Source organism: Glycine max, chromosome 1 (assembly GCF_000004515.6).
Source record: "Glycine max cultivar Williams 82 chromosome 1, Glycine_max_v4.0, whole genome shotgun sequence".
In the NCBI taxonomy this organism is placed as follows: Eukaryota; Viridiplantae; Streptophyta; class Magnoliopsida; order Fabales; family Fabaceae; genus Glycine; species Glycine max.
The window spans coordinates 2,726,256-2,745,639 of record NC_016088.4 but is presented as its reverse complement, the minus strand read 5'-3'; the positions used below and the strand labels follow the sequence as shown (position 1 = coordinate 2,745,639).

The following is a 19,384-nucleotide window of genomic DNA, read 5'->3' as shown; positions in this document are numbered from 1 at the left end:
TTCTGAAGGGTATATGCAAGCATTTGTCCTATTTTTGAAAAATCAGTGGATCCCCTATGGATCCTAATATTAACTCTTGGGTTGCTGACTTTACCGGATGGTTTTGGGCATTGGAATCTCCAAGCTATTCCTAACCGCACTCCGAACCAAATTGTAAATAGAATTAGTGCCATGGTGCCTCCCTCACCTTCTAATGGCCCTGACTTTGGAAACTCACAAATGGAGTTTTTTCTCTCAAAATCTGCCTATGAATCCATATGTGCCCGTAAATGGAGACAAAGGGACTCTATGTATCATCTTATTTGGAGCTGGCCGGGGCCCGAAAGATGTAAGATCATTCTTTGGAAAATTGTTAGGAATGATCTCCTCCTAACAAATGACCTTAGATGTTCAAGGCACCTCATTTCCCACCTTTGGTGTCCTGCGGAAGTGGAATTTCGTTTATATGATTATCAAACAGATAAAAAATTATTCTCTGTATCCATACTTACATTACATCTCCCATTACTGGTGGGGTGACAACTTGTTTTGGTATGTTGGAAGATATCATTATTGCAGAACCAAACACTTCGTTGGTAAAAGAGTATTTCAACAAACATTCCAAACACTTATATTGCATTTGTTGGTAAAAGAGTAATTGAACAAACATTGTTTTTAAGGACTGTTTATTTGCTAAAGCCATATGGAACAAGTTGGCTTTCAAATTCAACACTCCTTTTGATTTGAATGGACCCTTCCTCTCATGGTTTAAGTTTAATCTCCTTTCTAACACTCGGCAACAGCGTACATGGAGCATTATTTTTGGGATCACTGTAGCTGCTATCTGACATGCCCATAATGAATCCATTTTCAAAACTAAACAATCAAATCCCACCAATATTGTGGCTATTATATTGCATGCTTCCAAAATGCTACAGAAGTCCAAAACATAGATTGAGTCAGATTCTCCTGCTATAATTTTTTTTTAAGGAGGATGTCCTCCTCTGCATAACAACACGTCCCTGGTTTCTCACATTGAAGAACATGTTTTCCTTGAAGATAGACCAGTTAAATGGTTACATGTGCTTAAAAAGGCAAATCAAGTCAAATGTTCCTTTAAGATTTTTGAATTTCCTCCAGATTTTGTTCTTCTAGCTTAGTTGAGGGACTACTGTTTTCCCTCGGGGATTTTGAGTTTGTTTTGAAAAGCCAAAGTACGAAACAAGGAGATTTTTTGCGATGGAAATAATAAGAGAAATAACAAACGAAGGCGTTCATCAATTAGCACAAGGTTATTACAGTTTGATCAAAGTTCTCGAATTCAAATCTGAGTTAGAAACCCATAATTGCAAAAAACACAACCTGCAACTGGGAAAAACTAATGAGTATCGCATCATTGCCAAAACTACATTCTGCCACCTGCAAAATTAATCCATATATCACAGCATCGCGAGAATTCAACTGAGACCAGTCTAAAACCTTCTTCCAATACAAATTCAGACACAGCACCACAAGATTGCAGGTCATTCCATCACTCGTTGTTATGTTCGTGGAACACAGTAGTTAGTGTAATCGACAAAACTCGCAACAAAATATTGCCCATAATTATAATCCTCCCAAATTTCGTTTCAATTATTCCAATAAATTTCCTATCACAACAAGGTTTTTAGGACATTAGCGCAAAATTGTTCGCATAAACCTTTTAATTAACCTGAATCCGACAACAACGAAACAATAAAAAAACACAATGTATTACTTGCAATATGTAATATAAAAAAGTCATCCGAAACAAAACACACAAAACAAAAACAACAACCTCGAATGTATGGGAAAAAAAAATTAACCTAAGCCGTAAGAAGAACAGCACCACCGGCTTCCTTGATCTTCTTCTCCGCGATCTTCGAAATAAGCTTGGCCTTCACAACAATGGGCTGGTTTTGGGGCAGCACACCTTTTCCGAGAACCTTGAAGTACCCGTGCTGAGTGACGTCGATTAGAGGGGCAGTGTCCTTCGATTTTAGGGCTTTGTCCTTCGCGTCTTGGGGTATCAGAGACCATAGCTTGTCGATGTTGACGATGGGGGAGTAGAATTTGTTGCGGAGCTTATGAAAGTACCTCATCCCTACCTTCCCGAAGAACCCCGGGTGGTACTTGTCGAAGAGGATCCTGTGGTGGTGCATGCCGCCGGCATTTCCCCGGCCGCCGGGGTGCTTGCGGTGCTTTCCAATACGGCCGTGGCCGGCGCTGACGTGGCCGCGCTTCTTGCGGTTCTTCTTAAATCGGGTTGTCATCTCTGCTTGCGGCAGGATTAGGGTTTGGGGATTGGGGGAATTTATTGAGTTAGGGTTTGGAGTTAGTTGTTCGTGGCTATGGGCTACTGGGCCTCGTCTTACTGCATATGGGCCAATGAAGAAAAGTACTTAACTCACCCCATTTCTTGCTTGGTACACCTCCTAATTCTCTAATATTCTTTTTAACCTTCTTCCTCCTCTCTCCCACCACCTTCCCTCCCTGTTGCGTTGCCACCTCCTTCCACCAGATCAGCGTGCAACTTTGTTTGTGGTACTTTGATAGAGAGTCTATTGAGTCCAAAGACGTTTCTGCCTAAAAGACCGCTTAAGATCCATAATTATTTTAATTAGATGTAAACAAATATAAAGAGAATATGTTATATGATGTGCGTATGATATTTTCAAACGATAGGTAGATAACATCAAAATTTGATATTGTGTATAATATTTAATACTTCATTTATTATTCTCTGTCTGAAATTCTGTCTATAAAAATATTTTCTTAAGATCTATCGAAATTTATGAAAAATAAATGAAGTCAAGATAAGATATACCATTAGAAATACGAACTTTTGTTATACATGACTTGCTCTCACACAAAGATGTGATCAATCTTTTGTACACACAAGCTTTAAAGGTAGAACTCTCTGTATGAAGAAAAGACATGCATTAAATGCACCCAACGACCTCCTTTCTTTATTAGACGAAAGATAAAAGCAACACCTACTCGTCATGAGACAACATATCTCTAAAGTCGAAGGCTTATATAAACCATAAGTTTTTGAAGATTGATAGAGTTTATCTTCTACGCATAATTTTCTCTTACTCTTCTTCTTCAACAAGTCTTTCTGAATATTTTCTTATAAAATTATAAAACTCTCAAAACACCTTGAACATCTTGAGAGAAAAAGGTTATATGCTTAGATAATTTATGTGTTTGTAAGACAATTGAGTGTTAGTCTTTGAGTCATCTTTCATCATAAATTTCGTCTAATGGCTTGATAGAAGAAAGAATACTGGATGTTGATCAAACTTGGGATAAAGTTTGATTTGTAAGAGCCAAAAGTGGTTATGACATAATACTTGTAACTTGTGAAAAAATTAGTAGAACTTGGTAGTTTACTAAAAACTAAATTAATCTCCGTGGTAGAGATGAATCAATATAAAATCTTTGTGTCTATCTATTATTTCTCCCTTTCTATTTGATTAACTGAAGTTGAATTTGAATTGCGTTTCAAAAGGTATAAGATAATCTGCATTTCTAAAAATTCATTTTTCCTCATCATTTGAAGTTTTCTTGTGATAAAAAAATTGTCTTTCTTACAAAGTTGTCTATACAAACAAAAAATCTTGTTTTCTGGAAAAGAATTAATCTTTTGTAATAAATCACAATTCAACCCCTCCCCTTCGTATGATATTTGTCTTTACAAAGTCAAAGGTGGAAAGGCAAGGATGATACAATTATCATCAAATCAAAGGTGGATAGAGATTCTTACTTCTTTTGCGAAAAACCATTCCCTTAATGAGAAACAAAAATCCTTGTACCAAAAGTCCCCTAAATGAAAAGCATATAAGCTCGCTCTACTTCATCAAATAAAAGAAAGAGAATATAAACCCGTCACCTCCACAATATAGTTTTAGATTGGGCATTTCATAATATATTTGTATTACGGATTATTCAATCCATAATGTATTTTTTTATTATGAATTACTCAATATGTAATAGATACCAATTTGTGTTTAAGCAACCATAATGCTCCTTGAAAATCATCATTGTGGTTTGATCGAAGCCGCCACCATTCCAGTCGAGAGGATCTGCACAAGTGCCACTGTGGTGAAGAGGAAGATGGAGAGATGAAGAGAGCGAGTGAGATGAAAAGGGTAAGATGAAGACTTTACAAATTTTTGAGGGTACACCAAGCCAAAAAAAAATGATGTGCTTTGAGTAATTGCCGCCAATGAGTAGGTGTTTGGAACTGGCCCAATTGCAACCCAGTGAGGCAAGAACTTCTTCGGGACTTGAGAAAGGGCCCCAAAGTGGAAACTTGTGACTTGTTTGGGAGTAACGTAAACTATTTGAATGGTGTTTAAGGAGCCTTGGAGGGCAACTCCACTAAGTGTTATAAGTTTGCACGCCTCTTCTTCATCTCTGCTTTCAGTATGTTGCTTGCAAGTAGTTTTGTCCCTTGAAAAAACTCCACTCGCTAGAAGTTAATATAATGAAACTAATCAACACATTTTTGTAGACACTTCACATCACACACTGCTGAATTATTGCCATTATGGATACTAATCCCGGATTATTAATCCGTGTACGAGGCAAACGCTGTCAATGCCCTATTTTGATTGTCAAATATTATCAGCAGTATATTACACAAACGAGCAGTGATATTAACGAATTCTAGTTCTAGTTTTAATATGGGTTTGAACATTGCATAGATAATTAGTTAATAGGTGAATAAATAATAGCTTGTTATGCTGGAAATAATAATTAATTTTTATCAAGAAATTATAACAACATATAAAATATTTTTTTTTTACTTAACATAATCTATTTCACATCAAAAACATCAATTAAAATTGATATCCCGAATCACTTGTATAAAAGATGTAAAAGACAATCACTTGTATTAATTATTGTTGGTTAAATTATTTAACATTTTCATGACAACATTAATAAACAAATTGCTTGCATTTTCTTATTAATAATCAGTAATTCAAACTGGAATTTCATGATGAATAATTTGGTTTAAATATATTTTCAATTACTAATAATGTTTATTTTTAGTTTTTTTTTTAATTCTTTTCCCTTCATTTATGTAAACCCTTATATAAATATGCAACTCAATTGAAGTTTATAATATTATACAAGCGCTTATATACAAGTTACTTTTATAATGAAGAAATAAAATTAAACTATTTTTATGGATACTTTGTAATTTGTACTAATATATCATATCATAATGATAAAAAGAAAGTTATTTACATAAATTTTCTTCAAAAAATTATAAACTTTTTTATAAAACAAATCTACACTAAAATATATCATTTTAAAGGGAGCCTCTTTAACAGTTAACACTCAATTGTTAGTAGATTAAGAACTCTTCATTTTACAAGTGCTTCACGTCTACAGTCAAAACCGATAATGTCGTGTAGAAATCTGCAATGGGTCTTTTTTATGAAGATCGAAAACGGCGTCGTTTGATGACATGTGTTGTTTGTGGTAAACTAAACACCACCAAGTCAGAAGCTGAAGCAAGCGCAACCTTGCGATTCTCTGTTCTTCCTTCTCCGCTAAACATCATCACACTCCTCCTCTCAAGCTCTTAGCATTATCCGAACCTCATCTTCCTCTTCCTTCACCACCATGCCTCTTCTTCTCTCACGCACCCCACCATCTTCTTTTCCTCTAACCCCTCTTAGAAACGCACGCGCGCCTCTAATCACACCCTCCCAGAAGCGCTTCACTCTCGCCGCAACGCGAATCGTTCTCTTCACTTCCCGCCGCCGCATTCTAGCATCCCCTCCTCCTCCTCCCAAGTGCGCCTCCATCAACGGAATCTCTGTCCCGAACAACCCAGAAGCTTCCGGAGAACAACAAGTCTATAGTGCTTCCGGGCTTCTCGACCGGATTCGGAAATGGGTCGGGTTTTTACCGTCGATTCTTCCCGGCGGACGGTGGTGGGAGTTCTCCGGCGACGTCGACGTTCAGGTGGTGGCGCAGCCGGTGACCGTGTGGCGCGCGCTCGGGAAAATGTGGGACCTTGTCGCGCGTGACAGATGGGTCATCTTCGCTGCATTCTCTGCTCTCATTGTTGCTGCAGTGCGTTCCCTTTTCTTTCTTTCTTTCTTTTTTTTTTTTTTTGCCCATTTTGTGTTTCTCGAAGGTGGGGGTCAAAGTTGTGAGCTTTTGTTATGTGGGTTTCACTTTCAGGTTTCGGAGATTTCGATACCGCATTTCTTGACAGCATCCATCTTCTCAGCACAGAGTGCGGACCTTGCTGTTTTTCACCGGAATGTGCGGTTGTTGGTTCTGTTGTGCGTGGCTTCGGGAATATGCAGGTCAAAACCTTGTATGGTCTAATCTCCCTTCTAATTGCTGATACTGATGTGATTTTTTCTTCTTCTTTTGGTTCTTAATTGCTGTTGCTGAAAGAACCTTCTATGAAAAAACGCAATGGATTTGCTCGTTAATCCAAAAAGCATTATCTTTCTATGTGTTTTGCTTTATAAGATTCTGAGGAGTGAGGACATCTGTTTATTGAGATTGATCGTAAAGCTGAGGTTTTACTTCTTGTAGCGTGTTTGGTTCCATATACTAAGATGTGTTTTGTCACGTTTGTTTGTTAAGGAGCTAAATAGTTATACCTTCCAAACACGTGGCTTGTTGTGTGATTTCTTATTTCTCAATGGGTTTCCAATCATACTGTTGTTAAGTAGATAAAAGTTGAACTATTTTTTGAATGATTAATGATGCTCATAGTTTTGTTTCATTTGAAACTTTTTATGTTGCCGGTGGGGTGTGACCATTCTTAACAAGCATTTTCTTGTGCTTCAGTGGGATACGAGGTTGCTTTTTTGGCATCGCAAACATGATTCTGGTGAGTTTCTTTGTCTGATATTTGGGGATGGGGATTTCTATGGTTCGTGTAAAATACACTTGAGTGTAATGGAATAAGAGCTATAGTTTATCAAATTAAGACTAAGTACTTGAGCAATGACCATTTTGCAGCCTCCCCATTCCTGTGCTTTGAGTTTGTGTTTTCTTCAACTCTTTGGTGTATATGACTTTTCAAACTTTGGAAATATGTGCAGGTTAAGAGAATGAGAGAAACACTATACTCATCTCTTCTTCTGCAGGTTTGGTTGCACTTAATAACTGACCTCTCTTGCTGCATTCATTTATTTCCTTTGTTTGGTGTATGATTTAACTCATTCTGCAGTGCCCTTATTGTAGGATATATCGTTTTTTGACAATGAAACAGTAGGTGATTTGACAAGTAGGCTTGGAGCGGATTGCCAACAAGTGTCAAGAGTTATTGGAAATGATCTTAATTTGATAATGCGCAACGTTCTTCAGGTTGATTTAGTTATGATAGATGTAATTCTAGTAAAACTCATCTCACATGTTGGAGGCTTTAATTGGGTTTTCTCATCTTGTTAGGGGGGAGGTTCATTAATCTACTTGTTGATTTTATCTTGGCCACTTGGTTTATCTACATTGGTGGTATGCTCCATATTAGCAGCAGTTATGTTACGTTATGGAAGGTAAGCTCTTGGTTGATTTTCTTCAAGTTCATCCTTTTAAAACATCATTTTTCTAGTGCTTGCAATCGACTAGTTGAGGCAGCATGTCTGATGGTGAAAATATCGGCCATAATATGCATCAATGCCCATCATGTCAGCTTGTTCTTAATTAATTCAATTAGTTGACTCTAAATAATTGTCATTTCTATATGATATGTCACTCCGTAAAAGCTAAAGGAATCTCTGCCTTATCCTTACCTAGTGGGATAAGGCTTTGTAGTTGTTGTAAAAAAGAAATTTTGATGCTTGTGTTCCCTTCTAGGCTTCTACCTCATTCCTTGTTTGTCTCCTTTATATCACTGGTATTGATTTGGTCATATATTTCTGCATAGGTACCAGAAAAAGGCAGCAAGGTTGATCCAAGAAGTCACTGCTTCTGCAAATGATGTAGAATAAGATGCCTTATACTTTAATTCATTTTATATTTCCTAAATGCCATTGTGATGACAATTTTCTCATAGGTAGCCCAAGAGATGTTCTCTCTTATTAGAACTGTGCGAGTTTATGGAACAGAAGAAGAAGAACATGGAAGGTGATGATGCTATTACAATTATGTCATATTTATTATATTTTCATTCCTGTTATTTTGCTGTCTTCACATGCATCTTGTCCATTTGTATCTACAGGTATAAGTGGTGGCTGGAGAAATTAGCTGACATAAGCTTGCGACAAAGTGCTGCATATGGAGTTTGGAATTTTAGCTTTAACATTCTTTATCATTCAACTCAGGTTAGCTAAGGGTTTCTAAAATCACGTATTTATCAGTTTTTATTAATTTATTTATTTCCGTTTTTTTTTCTCCTTTAAGCCTATAATTTTACTCTTGGAAGAAAGTCTGCTAGGATTTCAGTTTTTATTAATTAAACCTTTAATATTGACTTGTGTTTTTATTGAAACATTAAATCTCATAGGTTATCGCTGTGCTATTTGGAGGAATGTCTATTCTAGCGGGTCATATCACAGCTGAGAAACTTACCAAGTTTATATTATACAGTGAATGGTTAATTTATTCTACCTGGTGGGTGGGAGACAATATATCCAATTTGATGCAATCAGTTGGGGCTAGCGAAAAAGTATTCCACTTAATGGATCTCTCACCTAGCAGCCAATTCATAGAAAGAGGCAAGCATTTTTCTTCTCAAATATTTCATATGAATAAACACCTTCATATTAGTTTAGTCCTTTTTGTGCTTCTTTTTATTTTGTCAAGTCATCACCTATCTCGAGACTGCATGTTCCCTGCATGTTCAATTCTTATTCTACCAGTAGATTGAGCATGGATACTTCCCCAAGAATTATGTGGGATAATTATAATTTTCTTAAACTATGCATTAAATAAACTCTGTAGTTTATTACTTATTTGCTTGTAAGGAATAAGGTTGCTCACACTGATACAACAACAAAGTCTTATCTTATCCCACTAGGATTGCTCACACTGATAATAACTATAAGTGTTTTAAAACTTCAGATACTTTCTACGATACTTGATACTGGTTGTTACAAGCAATATTGGAATTTTATTTTTAAAGAAAAAAAAAACTAGTGACACCTGTAGTGAACAGACTGGGTTGTCAGTTGAAGCTGACTCCTGCAGTTATGCCATGTGCAGCTCTCAATTTATTATTATTTTTGTGATAATAGTAGTACTTATTAGCTAGAGCTAGGTGCCCCTATAGTATGCAACTCCAGTATCTGCATCTATTCTCATTCCTCTACCTACTGTGTTAATAAATAAGAGAAAAGAAAACCTCATGGGAAACATGATGAATTCCTGCATGACTTTTTGCCGTTGTTTTAATTTTACTATATTGAAGTTTGAGTGTAACTTTGTTGCAGGGGTAAAGTTGCAGAGGTTAACAGGGTGTATTGAGTTTCTAAATGTATCTTTTCACTATCCTTCAAGGCCAATGGTAGACCTCTATTTCTAACACCTTCACTTTGTCTTTGAGTTGAAGCTTGTATATTTGATACAGTTTTTGTTCCTCAGTCAGTGAAGGATGAATGCTGCAATAATAAGAAATTAGGAATAAAAAAGTTAATCCCCTAAAAAATAGTGGGTGCACACATTGTTCTCTTTTTAGTAGTGTAAGTTGTGTGGGGAGATATGCAGTGAATTTGTATAGCATCTTACATGCACTTTAGGAAAATGCATGTTCATTATATAAATTAATGCTGATGGGATTTTTTACATCAAACTGAAATTTCCGTTTTCTATTTTTTTTTTCTGGGGGATCATAATGTATCAGTATTCTTCCTCACTAAATACACACCTTGTGCATGTATGTATCATCAATGCAATTTTTCAAGTCAGTATTGTGGATATTTTTATCCTGACTTCTGAGCTCTGCAGCTCTTCCCTCTTTGCAAGGCATTTTAACCAGTATATTCAATTTGATTGTGCATCTACATGGTATTGAGATTATCATTGTTATTTGTCAGTTATACTGGCTTCAATGATGTCAGCTATTGTAACAGGCATCTGTAGTGCAACATGTGAACTTTGTTGTCCATCCTGGAGAGGTGGTTGCAATAGTAAGAAACGGCTTCTCATCTCTTCAATTCATTCCTTCCCTGCACTATGGGTAAGAGATTAATCTGTTTTTTCCTTTCATTTGTGGCATAGGTTGGACTTAGTGGTAGCGGAAAAAGCACATTGGTGAATCTTTTGCTCCGTCTCTATGAGCCTACAAATGGTCAGGTAGAGTTAGCTTGTCTCATTAAAATAGAGTGGACTCGGATGGTTGGTTTAAAAAATATTGGATTTACAAGAAAAGGCTATGGAAATGAAAAAAAAGATACTGATATTTTTATTATTTTTTATTGGAGGGGGGTAGGGAGTATTTTGTTTTTGCTACATCTATTCAAGTGGGTAAAATGAATTTATCTTTCTACCTTAGTAAAATGACCATATTCTCTTCAATTAGATAATTCACATGACATAATTGGATTAACCTCTAGAGTTGGAACAAGAAGTTCAAAGAGAGCAAATGGTTTTTTGTTTTCTGCTTTCTAAGAATGGGTTAAGGATATCATGGGTTTTGAATCCAGATTCTAGATTTCTTAATAGCAAGTTATCACATTTCTCTTACAGTTTTACTTGATTGTATTGCTTTCACCCCAAAATAACTTTGGTAGATTAAACTTTAATTTTCCATTCCAATAATGTGAACATAATAAAGTTTGAGTCGTCCTTTTTCCCAACTGCAGATTTGATTAGGGCCATTGTTTCGGTGGACCAGTATCATAAGTGGTCCAAAATGGACCAAGATTTTTAACCATTAGCTTAGCTTTATTAGTATAGGTCCTTCCACACTAGATCCCCAACTCCACTAGCAACCTCTTTGACAACCGCCGTTGCCATCGCCGAAGGAGATTTCCGACGGCAATGTCTTTTTTCTTCCTTTCCTCATCACCTCCACTCCGACACCAACAACCTCATCGACTAGCAACTCTAAGGAAGACCAATATTGTGAGATCGGAATCCCTCTCTCTTCCCCTCGTCAACCTTCGTTCCAACTCCTCGCGTTGTCCGTTGAGGTCTCTTTTGTCCTGTGTCGAGCCCCAACATATCCACCTTGCATTCATGGAGCAGAAGACGTGGTGCACGTGATCTGGATTTGGATCTGGTTGGGAGTAAAAGCAAAACTATGGGTTTATTTGCAGATTATTGATGACATGCATTGTGCCTGACTGTGGGTTTGACTTTGGGTTCCGATTTTATGGTGAGGTTGTTGGAGATGTTGATGTGGTGGCAATGATGGAGGAGGAACCTGGGCGCAGGATCAGGCTGTTTGGTGGCCGGATGATGGTGGCGAAGTTCTCCTGAGGCGGCTGTTGCAGGAGGTGGAGGGGCAGTGAGGTTGGAGCGGTGGCAACCAGAGAGGAAGGAGGAGAGGGAGGGTTAAAAAAAAATGAACACCACCGTTGAAAATCCCTCCAGCGGCAAAGAACCATGGTCAGAAAGAAAATGAGTGGGAAATGATCTAGTGTATCATGACCTATCATATAAGATTAATCTAATGGTTTAAATTAATGGTCCACAGAGGACCTCTTATCAAAGTGGTCCACCCTAGCCTTGGCCATTGATTAGAGGTTTCTTTCACGAAATTAGATATGTAGTACCTATTGCCAGTTATGCTGCCTGGTAGTATTCTTAGAGCAGATATTATGTTACTTGAATATTATCATGACACCAAATTTTGTTGCAGATTTTGATAGATGATATCCCTCTTAAAGACTTGGACATCATGTGGTGGAGAGAGAGAATTGGATTTGTGGGCCAGGTTCTTAAGTCACCAACATAGACAAAATTCAGTGAATATATATAGCTCCTCTTACCCAATTTTTGTTTGTACAGGAACCGAAACTCTTCCGGATGGATATTAGTTCAAACATCAGATATGGATGCACCCAAGATGTAAAGCAGAAGGATATTGAATGGGCTGCAAAGCAGGCCTATGCCCACAATTTTATCTCAGCACTTCCCAATGGTTATGAAACACTTGTTGATGATGATCTGTTAAGTGGAGGACAAAAGCAGCGAATTGCTATTGCTAGGGCCCTTCTTAGGGACCCAAAAATATTGATCCTTGATGAAGCCACTAGTGCACTAGATGCTGAAAGTGAGCATAATGTTAAGGTGTGCCTCTGAAACTAACAGAAAGCCAGATGGCAATTAGACACGCTAAATATTAAAGTGTGAAAAAGATTGCAAAGATATTGATGCTTCTGTTTCCAAAATATGTAGGGTGTTCTTCGATCTGTTAGAAGTGATTCTGCAACCAGAAGTGTCATAGTCATTGCACATAGGTGATAATTTTGCTTTTGAGTATCAATTAACTGAAATTAAGTGTTATTCCAACTATTAGTTTTGAAGTGTATGACCTTCCTTACAGGCTTTCTACCATACAAGCAGCTGACAGGATTGTGGTGATGGATGGTGGGGAAATTGTTGAGGTTGGTAAACTGTTGATTCATTTTGAATGCCCTAAAATATTCATGTCAATCTTCCTTTTTGAAACTTATCCTTAATATTTTCATCAGCCTGTTTTTAACAGTGTAAAACTCACATGAAAAGTTGGGTTTAGAAGGTTATACATGTTTTGTGTTAATGAATTTGACTCCTCAAACTCCTCTGCTGGATCATGATGGATATAGCATAGGATAGGACCATGAAGACAGTAATAGTTGCCATATTTTCATTTGGTTTAGGCTATGCCTTGGTGCATCGGTAAGGTTGTAGTCTTGTGACCTAGAGGTCACGGATTCAAAACCTGGAAACAGTCTTTCTTCTTACAGGGATAAGAGTACCCTTCCTAGACCCACTTGGTGGGAACCTCGTGCACTGAATCATCCTTATATTTTTATCCGTTTGTTCGATAATGGGTAGATAAGACTCGCGTCAAGTTGCCCTCACTGAACTTACGGGTAGAATAAGGCTTCTTTAACATCCCAAGCATTATTGAAACTGTTTGGATTTTGTGTTTGAATGAAAAGCTATGCTTATTATATTTTCATATCCTTTCTCTGCCCTAATCAGAAAAACAATTTTCATTACCTTCTGTCCATGCAGATGGGAAGTCACAGGGAACTTCTCTTAAAAGATGGTTTGTATGCACGGTTAACCAGAAAACAGGCTGATGCCATGGCATGATTTGGGTTTCTGTAGCAGATATTCTATTTTTCCTCTGGCTTCTTTTTAAAGGCTGTAAAGTGAGGCAGCAATTTTTTTTTCTTGTTGCTGACCAATGTATTTATAGTGTTATACAAGAAAATTGGTGAAGTTCTCAGCAAAGAAGGAAGCTGCAGAAGTTTTGGTTTAAAATGCATAGCGGCTTCAGAAAGATTTCACCCTACAGGTTCTAAAGCAGATGCAAAAGCATGTAACTAGGTCGTTAGGGGTATTCAATATTCACAGTCAAGATGCTGATAAGCATCAGATGTACTGTCATACTGTAGTCCCAGTGACCGTATAGACTGTTCATTTTATACATGTAATTTAAATATTTAGCTCTTGGAAGACATTCTCGTTGAAGAATACCTCCTGCCCATGTTTGATGGCACTTTATACTCATGTTAAAGTCTATTAATATAAATTGAGTTTTCAAATAAGGAACTTGGTGATGGAAAGTGATTTATTTGTTGATTGGTACCAAATTAAGCTATATATACAATCACCTGCACATCAATTGTCAATAAATATATAAAAATTATTTAAGCATATAAATAAGTATATATTCTCAATTTTCTCATTATTGTGGGTTCAGTACATCCATATAATGTTCCTGTCTTTTGCGGGGAGAAACGGTAGAATTTAGAAATGGAGCTACGTCTTGTAATTTCATCAAACTTGGCATTATCTTACCTTGTAGGATATTTATTTTCAAATGGTGCTTGTTTCCTTGGACCTATGTCATGAGAAAATGTCAAAGTAGCCAAGTTTATGGTAGTAAGTTCCTAATACAAGAATGTGCACAAGGCACAAGCGATGGAGTTAATTTCGAACGTGTAAAGCCTCGTTTTCATCACTCTTATGGGGTGAAGATATCAAGTTTTACACAGCCGGCCATAAGAAACAAAAACCACCTATAGTATATAAAGTTTAAGCAGTATTTCACTTTCTCATGCTCATTCATTCCTTGCCAACCTTGTGGCGAGGATGAAGCATTTGGATTGCACAACTTTCAGTAGTTGCACGCTATGCTGAAGCGTGTTGTTCACTCGTTAGGCCTAGTGGATAAAAATCCAAGAAGAAAGAGCAAAGTGAGAGGAACCATGACACCTTCTGACTTTGGCTTGAGATCAAAGGAGTTATATGTGAGGGTAGTTCATCAGGGTGGACAACAAGAGGTGTATCACCATGCATTTCCGGCATCCAAGTTGACGGCGAAGTATCCCGGTATGTGTGTTGCAAGAGCACAAGTCTTCATGGCTCCTCATCAGGCAGTGCTAAGGCCTGAAGAGCATTTGCTGCTTGGTCACAAGTATGTCGTAATCTCGTGTACAGATGTGGAGAAACTGAAGCGTAAGCATCCTCAGCAATGCAAAACCAAAGAACATAATGGGGTGGTAACATCGGAGGTAAACATCATTAGTGAATGCCATCTTAGTGGACACAAACCAAAAGAGAATGACAAACTCAGTGTCCCAAATGAGATGATTAACACAAGGATAACTCTATCTCCTACTCCCAGTGAATGCAAAATTCATGAGAATGGTGAAGTTAAAGAGCCAAACATTCTAGGGAAAGAGAAAGTGAATGCAGAGAAGGATGTGTGTCAAGGTGGAGAAGATGTAGAAGTTCATTGCTCTGCAAAGGACTTTTATGTAGGCAAGGATAAGTTATCAAGATATTCAAGAAGAAAAGGAATAAAAGTGAAGAAGCCTTTTTTGCCACCTCTTCCAAATGGAAGATCATATAGGGGTTTGGGATGGCAACCCAGCCTTGTCACTGTGCAAGAGCTCTCTCTATGATAGTATTTGTTATGGTTTTTCTCTTACAAGTTACAACTCTTAGTAATATTATGGTAAGGTATTATTCAGGCTTACCATTTTTTAATGTTGTTAATTTATACATTGGATCTTTGGCAGACTTGAGAAAGGATTATGCTAGAGGAGACTTTTTTAGGTCCTCAGAAAAAAAAATTGCGTATTGATGTCATCTACATAGGTCTAATAGCATAGAACTGAGGCTGCTGCAAACTCAGCAACAGATCCTCTGGTGTAGGTACTGTTATTTTCCTTCCAGTTGCAGCTAATAAAAGTGATTCCATATTTTTTCTTTTGAATTATCTTGGCTTGGTGCCTCAAAACTCACTGATCAGGTTCACCCTGAAATAAGGGGACTTAGGAGTATGTGTGCACTAGTTTTTTTTTTTTGTCAGCTATGTGTGTAGTAATGTACGTGCTGCTTTGAAGAAGCAATACAATATACACCTACAGCTTCAAAATTCAAAATGAGATATGTATAAGAGACAAGCTGTTTTGTCCATACTAATACAAATCTGTGTTCTATGTTCCATTCTCTTCAATCATTTAAAAGAAAAAACAACGTTTGAATGTGAATACTGAGATAATTTAGTTTTCAAAAGTATGAAATTAACCTTATATTTTAATTTATTTTCTGGATGCTCTTCATGTCCTTTTACTTTCTGATTACAGGAAAACATCTGAGAAACATAGATTACTCATATCTTTTCTTAAATCATTCTACACCCAGTGATTATTTTAGAAAAAAAATCACTTACTGTTTCAAGATACTTTTTCAAAGCAAGGCATACACCAATGTCTTAGGAATAATTGACGAAACCAAACGCCAAAATGTAGTAGCCTAGTAGGAGTGAACACTACAAAACCCTTCATTGCATTAATGCGATATATCTTGCATATTTTTTATGTTTCCTTTTCCACTTTTTTCTCCTTCACCACTAATATGTTACACTATTGATATAATAGAACAATTAGTTATAGAGTTGTTACAATTTAAATTAAATAGTCAGTTTTTACTTTTCAAATTAAATCACATTGTTTTCCTATTTACAGCATGTTTGGAATCTCATATATATCTCCTTTTTCACATCATTTTAAAGAAAGAACACGAAAGCTACTGGCGTGTTTGCTTTGTCATCATGGACGTGGTTTTCCACATCAAACTTGAAACTCGTGGTCACTTGTCGTGATTTTTTGAGTTGGGACGCAGTTCCAAACATGGGCTACAAGGAGTAGCTTTACCAATATGACTGAATTTTTCACATCCTAAACATGAGTCACAAGGAGAGTGTGTTTGATATAACATCCAAAATATAGATAAACATGCAAATTCACGTCAAAAGAAGGACATGCAAATCAAAAGTAACACTAATGTTGTTTGGAAGCCTGATGGTAACATGTGTGTCTCTATATTCACGTTAATTTGATAAAAAAAAAAAAAAAAAACTACTCTTGGTAGCTTTTGGTTGAACGTGGATCTAGTATTACGAAATCTAAACGGGCTATAAATTGTTTAAAGTTGACACACGTTCATTGTCCTCAATGTCAAACCAAATAGGCTATTAATGAAGAAATTCCTTTTGTTAGCTTTGATTTTTAGGTTAATTATGCAATTCTTGTTTTAGCCATTTGACATGTTTGGATTTGCATCATTTTCAAAATCATGGTGTTCTTTCATTTAACATAAACTTGTTAGCTTCTGATTTTTTTACGTTAATGCGTAATTTTTTTTTCATGTGAACATCAAATCAAATGTTATAAATATCTTACATCAATATAAAAAAATTAAATAAAAAAGGAACTCCCAAAATTAGAAAGTACTTTTTTCCTCGTTACCTTATTCAAATTTGGCATTATATTTTTTTGTGTGTGTGATATTGCCCATTTGATAAACTTAAACCCAAAGGCTTCATCTCTTTTTTCTTTATTTTGTAAATGCTTTTTAATGATGGTTGAAGTACTAATCTTACCATTCTTATGTGGGATAATTGACAAATTATCTAAGTATGTCGACGACTAATTAAAGATAAATGAACAATGCTTCAATTTCTGGACAGGAAAAAAAAACTATATAATACTTCTATTTTTTGGCTGTGTTACATCGGGCTGGAGAGAACCAAAAACTTAATTCACTTACATATATGATTCGAAAAATAAACGACAACAGAAAACATACTTCTATGATCAATTGGCATGAAGCGAAGTGAAAAAACAACAAAAATTGAATGTAATGTTGATGTTTTCCATCTAGAGCGCGTGCACTTTTCGTTGAAATAAGTGAAGCAAACTTCCTAAAACGGTGCAAGCAACTCGTGCATTTAATATGTTCTGTGCTTAAATCTTGAATCGTTGTCCACATAGCATTCAACGAGCCTGAATCCAACCCAAAGAAATTTCCATCTTGTTAAATAATTACCATATCTTTTGAAAAGACAATAAAAAAACCATTCCTCAAATCTCTCGAATAAAAAATAATAAAAAGAAACTTATCAGAAGTGCATTGTACCTCTAGATGAATTTTACTTGAATAGGAGTTAGAATATTGTAGAATTATTTGTTATAAAATTATTGAGTGAATTATAGAGTTGTCATTTTTTTCGGTTGGACTTGAGTTGTACAGCACGATCTCTAATCACAAGCTTTCGATAAGATATTTGAATGACTATTCTGGTTGTCTGGTGCTCCTAGCCAAAGCAGGGAGAAATTAAGGTCACTTGCAATAGCTTGGATGCTTAAGTTAATGAAAGTCAAAGGTATAAGTTGATTAAGCATAAAAATCATACTTGAAAAGTACCAAGAATAAATAATTATTTTACTTATGACAAAATAGTCAGAGTCTTTCAACTATTTCCCAACTATTAAGGACTTCTAGCCTTATTGTATTGATTGTATTATCATAGGCCCATCGAGTCAGGCTTTTTGCTTATGATCAGATGGAATCTATTGAACCTAACTCAACCTATTTTAAGTAATACTACTTTGTTCCTACTCTCTACAAAAGTTAGTCTCACTTGTATCTACGGGGATATACCTAATATAAAAGGATCCATTTAGACATTATTTCTTATTCACAAATACTTGTGTCAGTCTTATTATTATACATACATTCTGCATCACACTTATAAATTGGTGTCACTTTGAGGATTAAAGTTCCTTTCGCATGTTGATAATTATGAAATTTGGGTTTAATTGATAATCAATTTTAATTAAAATGATTAGAATTTTTCTATTTTACTGTTGTTTTTAATGAAATAATGAAGATTTTAATTCTTGACCAGCAAAATTCAAAAAAAGAAAATTACAAGTACTTTGGAGGAAAAATTAATACAAAAACGTGAAGAAAAAGTTAAAGATTAGGATAACTCGTTCAACACACAAGACAGGCCTATCGTGTCAACTCGCTAAGCGATTAGCTCAAGCTTAGCGTGAAGAAGGCCCATAAAGAATTCCAAAGGCGCTCTTAGCGCGTGATCGCCACCATACTCGCCCCAGATGTCGTTGCACTAAGCGAGTGATCATCGAATCGCAAAAGGGCGTGATTAGTGCGAGGTCGCATGAATTTTAAGCTACTTTGGACTTATAAAAGGAGTAGGAAGCAAAATAGGAAGACACAACGAAACTCAAAGCTCTCCATTGAATACACCCAAAGTCTGAGCATCTCTAATAGGAAAAACCATCTTTCTTTAGCCATTCTCCCCTCTTCCTTTATCCATATTTTTCCTTCTTCTATCCCTATCAGTCCTAAAGTGAAAAGTCTCTCATGATTATGAGAGGCTAAACCCCTATTCTTGGGAGCTTGCAGGTCAAACTCTTATAATGTAACTATTCATTACTATTTATTTAATGCAATTTTAGTTTTATTGTTCTTTTTTATGCTTTATTGTTATTGATTGTAATCTGATCACCCACACTCATGTATTGTTTAGGAAGTAATGCTTTGTAAAATGGTTATTTTTTAGAGAATTGGGAAAGAACACCTAAATGAAATCATGTCTAGAAATAGAGTGATGTTTGTTTAGCTTATATCATGCATTTTTATACTTAATGTGGTTTACTATTTATCTTTACAAAAGAATTTGGGAGAAAAAATAAATAAATTAGGCACCAAAGATAGAGTATCATAGTAAATGCGGGTAAAAATTGGATAACATTATATAGAGAAAAATTATTAACATTACATCACAATTAGTTTTGACATGTTAGACTCCAACACATTTGCATTATGAATTCATCCTTCACATTTAAATTATTGTTTATTTTCTTGTCTTTTACTTTTCCCTTTAATTTCTTAGTTACAATTTCTTATCTCTTTTACTCTA

General features: G+C 36.1%; 2 protein-coding genes and 1 long non-coding RNA gene across 4 annotated transcripts; 1 reads left to right on the top strand and 2 right to left on the bottom strand.

Annotated features, from left to right (window-relative positions):
- Positions 1 to 1,584: 1,584 nt before the first annotated feature.
- Positions 1,585 to 2,283, bottom strand: LOC100817971 (60S ribosomal protein L27a). Its single transcript, NM_001252976.2, has one exon. The coding sequence runs from the start codon at positions 2,268 to 2,270 to the stop codon at positions 1,824 to 1,826; it is 447 nt and encodes a 148-aa protein (NP_001239905.1). The 5' UTR covers positions 2,271 to 2,283; the 3' UTR covers positions 1,585 to 1,823.
- A 1,379-nt stretch (positions 2,284 to 3,662) lies between these two features.
- Positions 3,663 to 4,545, bottom strand: LOC121172736 (uncharacterized). Its single transcript, XR_005886262.1, has 2 exons — positions 4,170 to 4,545; positions 3,663 to 4,085 (listed from the first exon to the last, which is right to left on the bottom strand). It is a non-coding gene; the product is annotated as an uncharacterized lncRNA (long non-coding RNA).
- An 886-nt stretch (positions 4,546 to 5,431) lies between these two features.
- On the top strand, positions 5,432 to 13,688 carry LOC100813359 (ABC transporter B family member 26, chloroplastic). 2 transcript variants are annotated; one of them, XM_014769562.3, is made up of 18 exons: positions 5,432 to 6,093; positions 6,205 to 6,343; positions 6,829 to 6,871; positions 7,086 to 7,130; positions 7,228 to 7,350; positions 7,435 to 7,538; positions 7,910 to 7,964; positions 8,039 to 8,109; positions 8,204 to 8,306; positions 8,489 to 8,699; positions 9,414 to 9,487; positions 10,053 to 10,109; positions 10,201 to 10,275; positions 11,786 to 11,860; positions 11,935 to 12,216; positions 12,325 to 12,386; positions 12,473 to 12,533; positions 13,150 to 13,688. In XM_014769562.3, the coding sequence occupies exons 1-18, from the start codon at positions 6,051 to 6,053 to the stop codon at positions 13,228 to 13,230; spliced, it is 1,704 nt and encodes a 567-aa protein (XP_014625048.1). In that variant the 5' UTR covers positions 5,432 to 6,050; the 3' UTR covers positions 13,231 to 13,688. The 2 variants fall into 2 exon arrangements, with proteins under 2 accessions (XP_014625048.1, XP_003517500.1); XM_003517452.5 differs by having other exon boundaries at positions 5,433 to 6,093; positions 6,205 to 6,332.
- Positions 13,689 to 19,384: the final 5,696 nt, after the last annotated feature.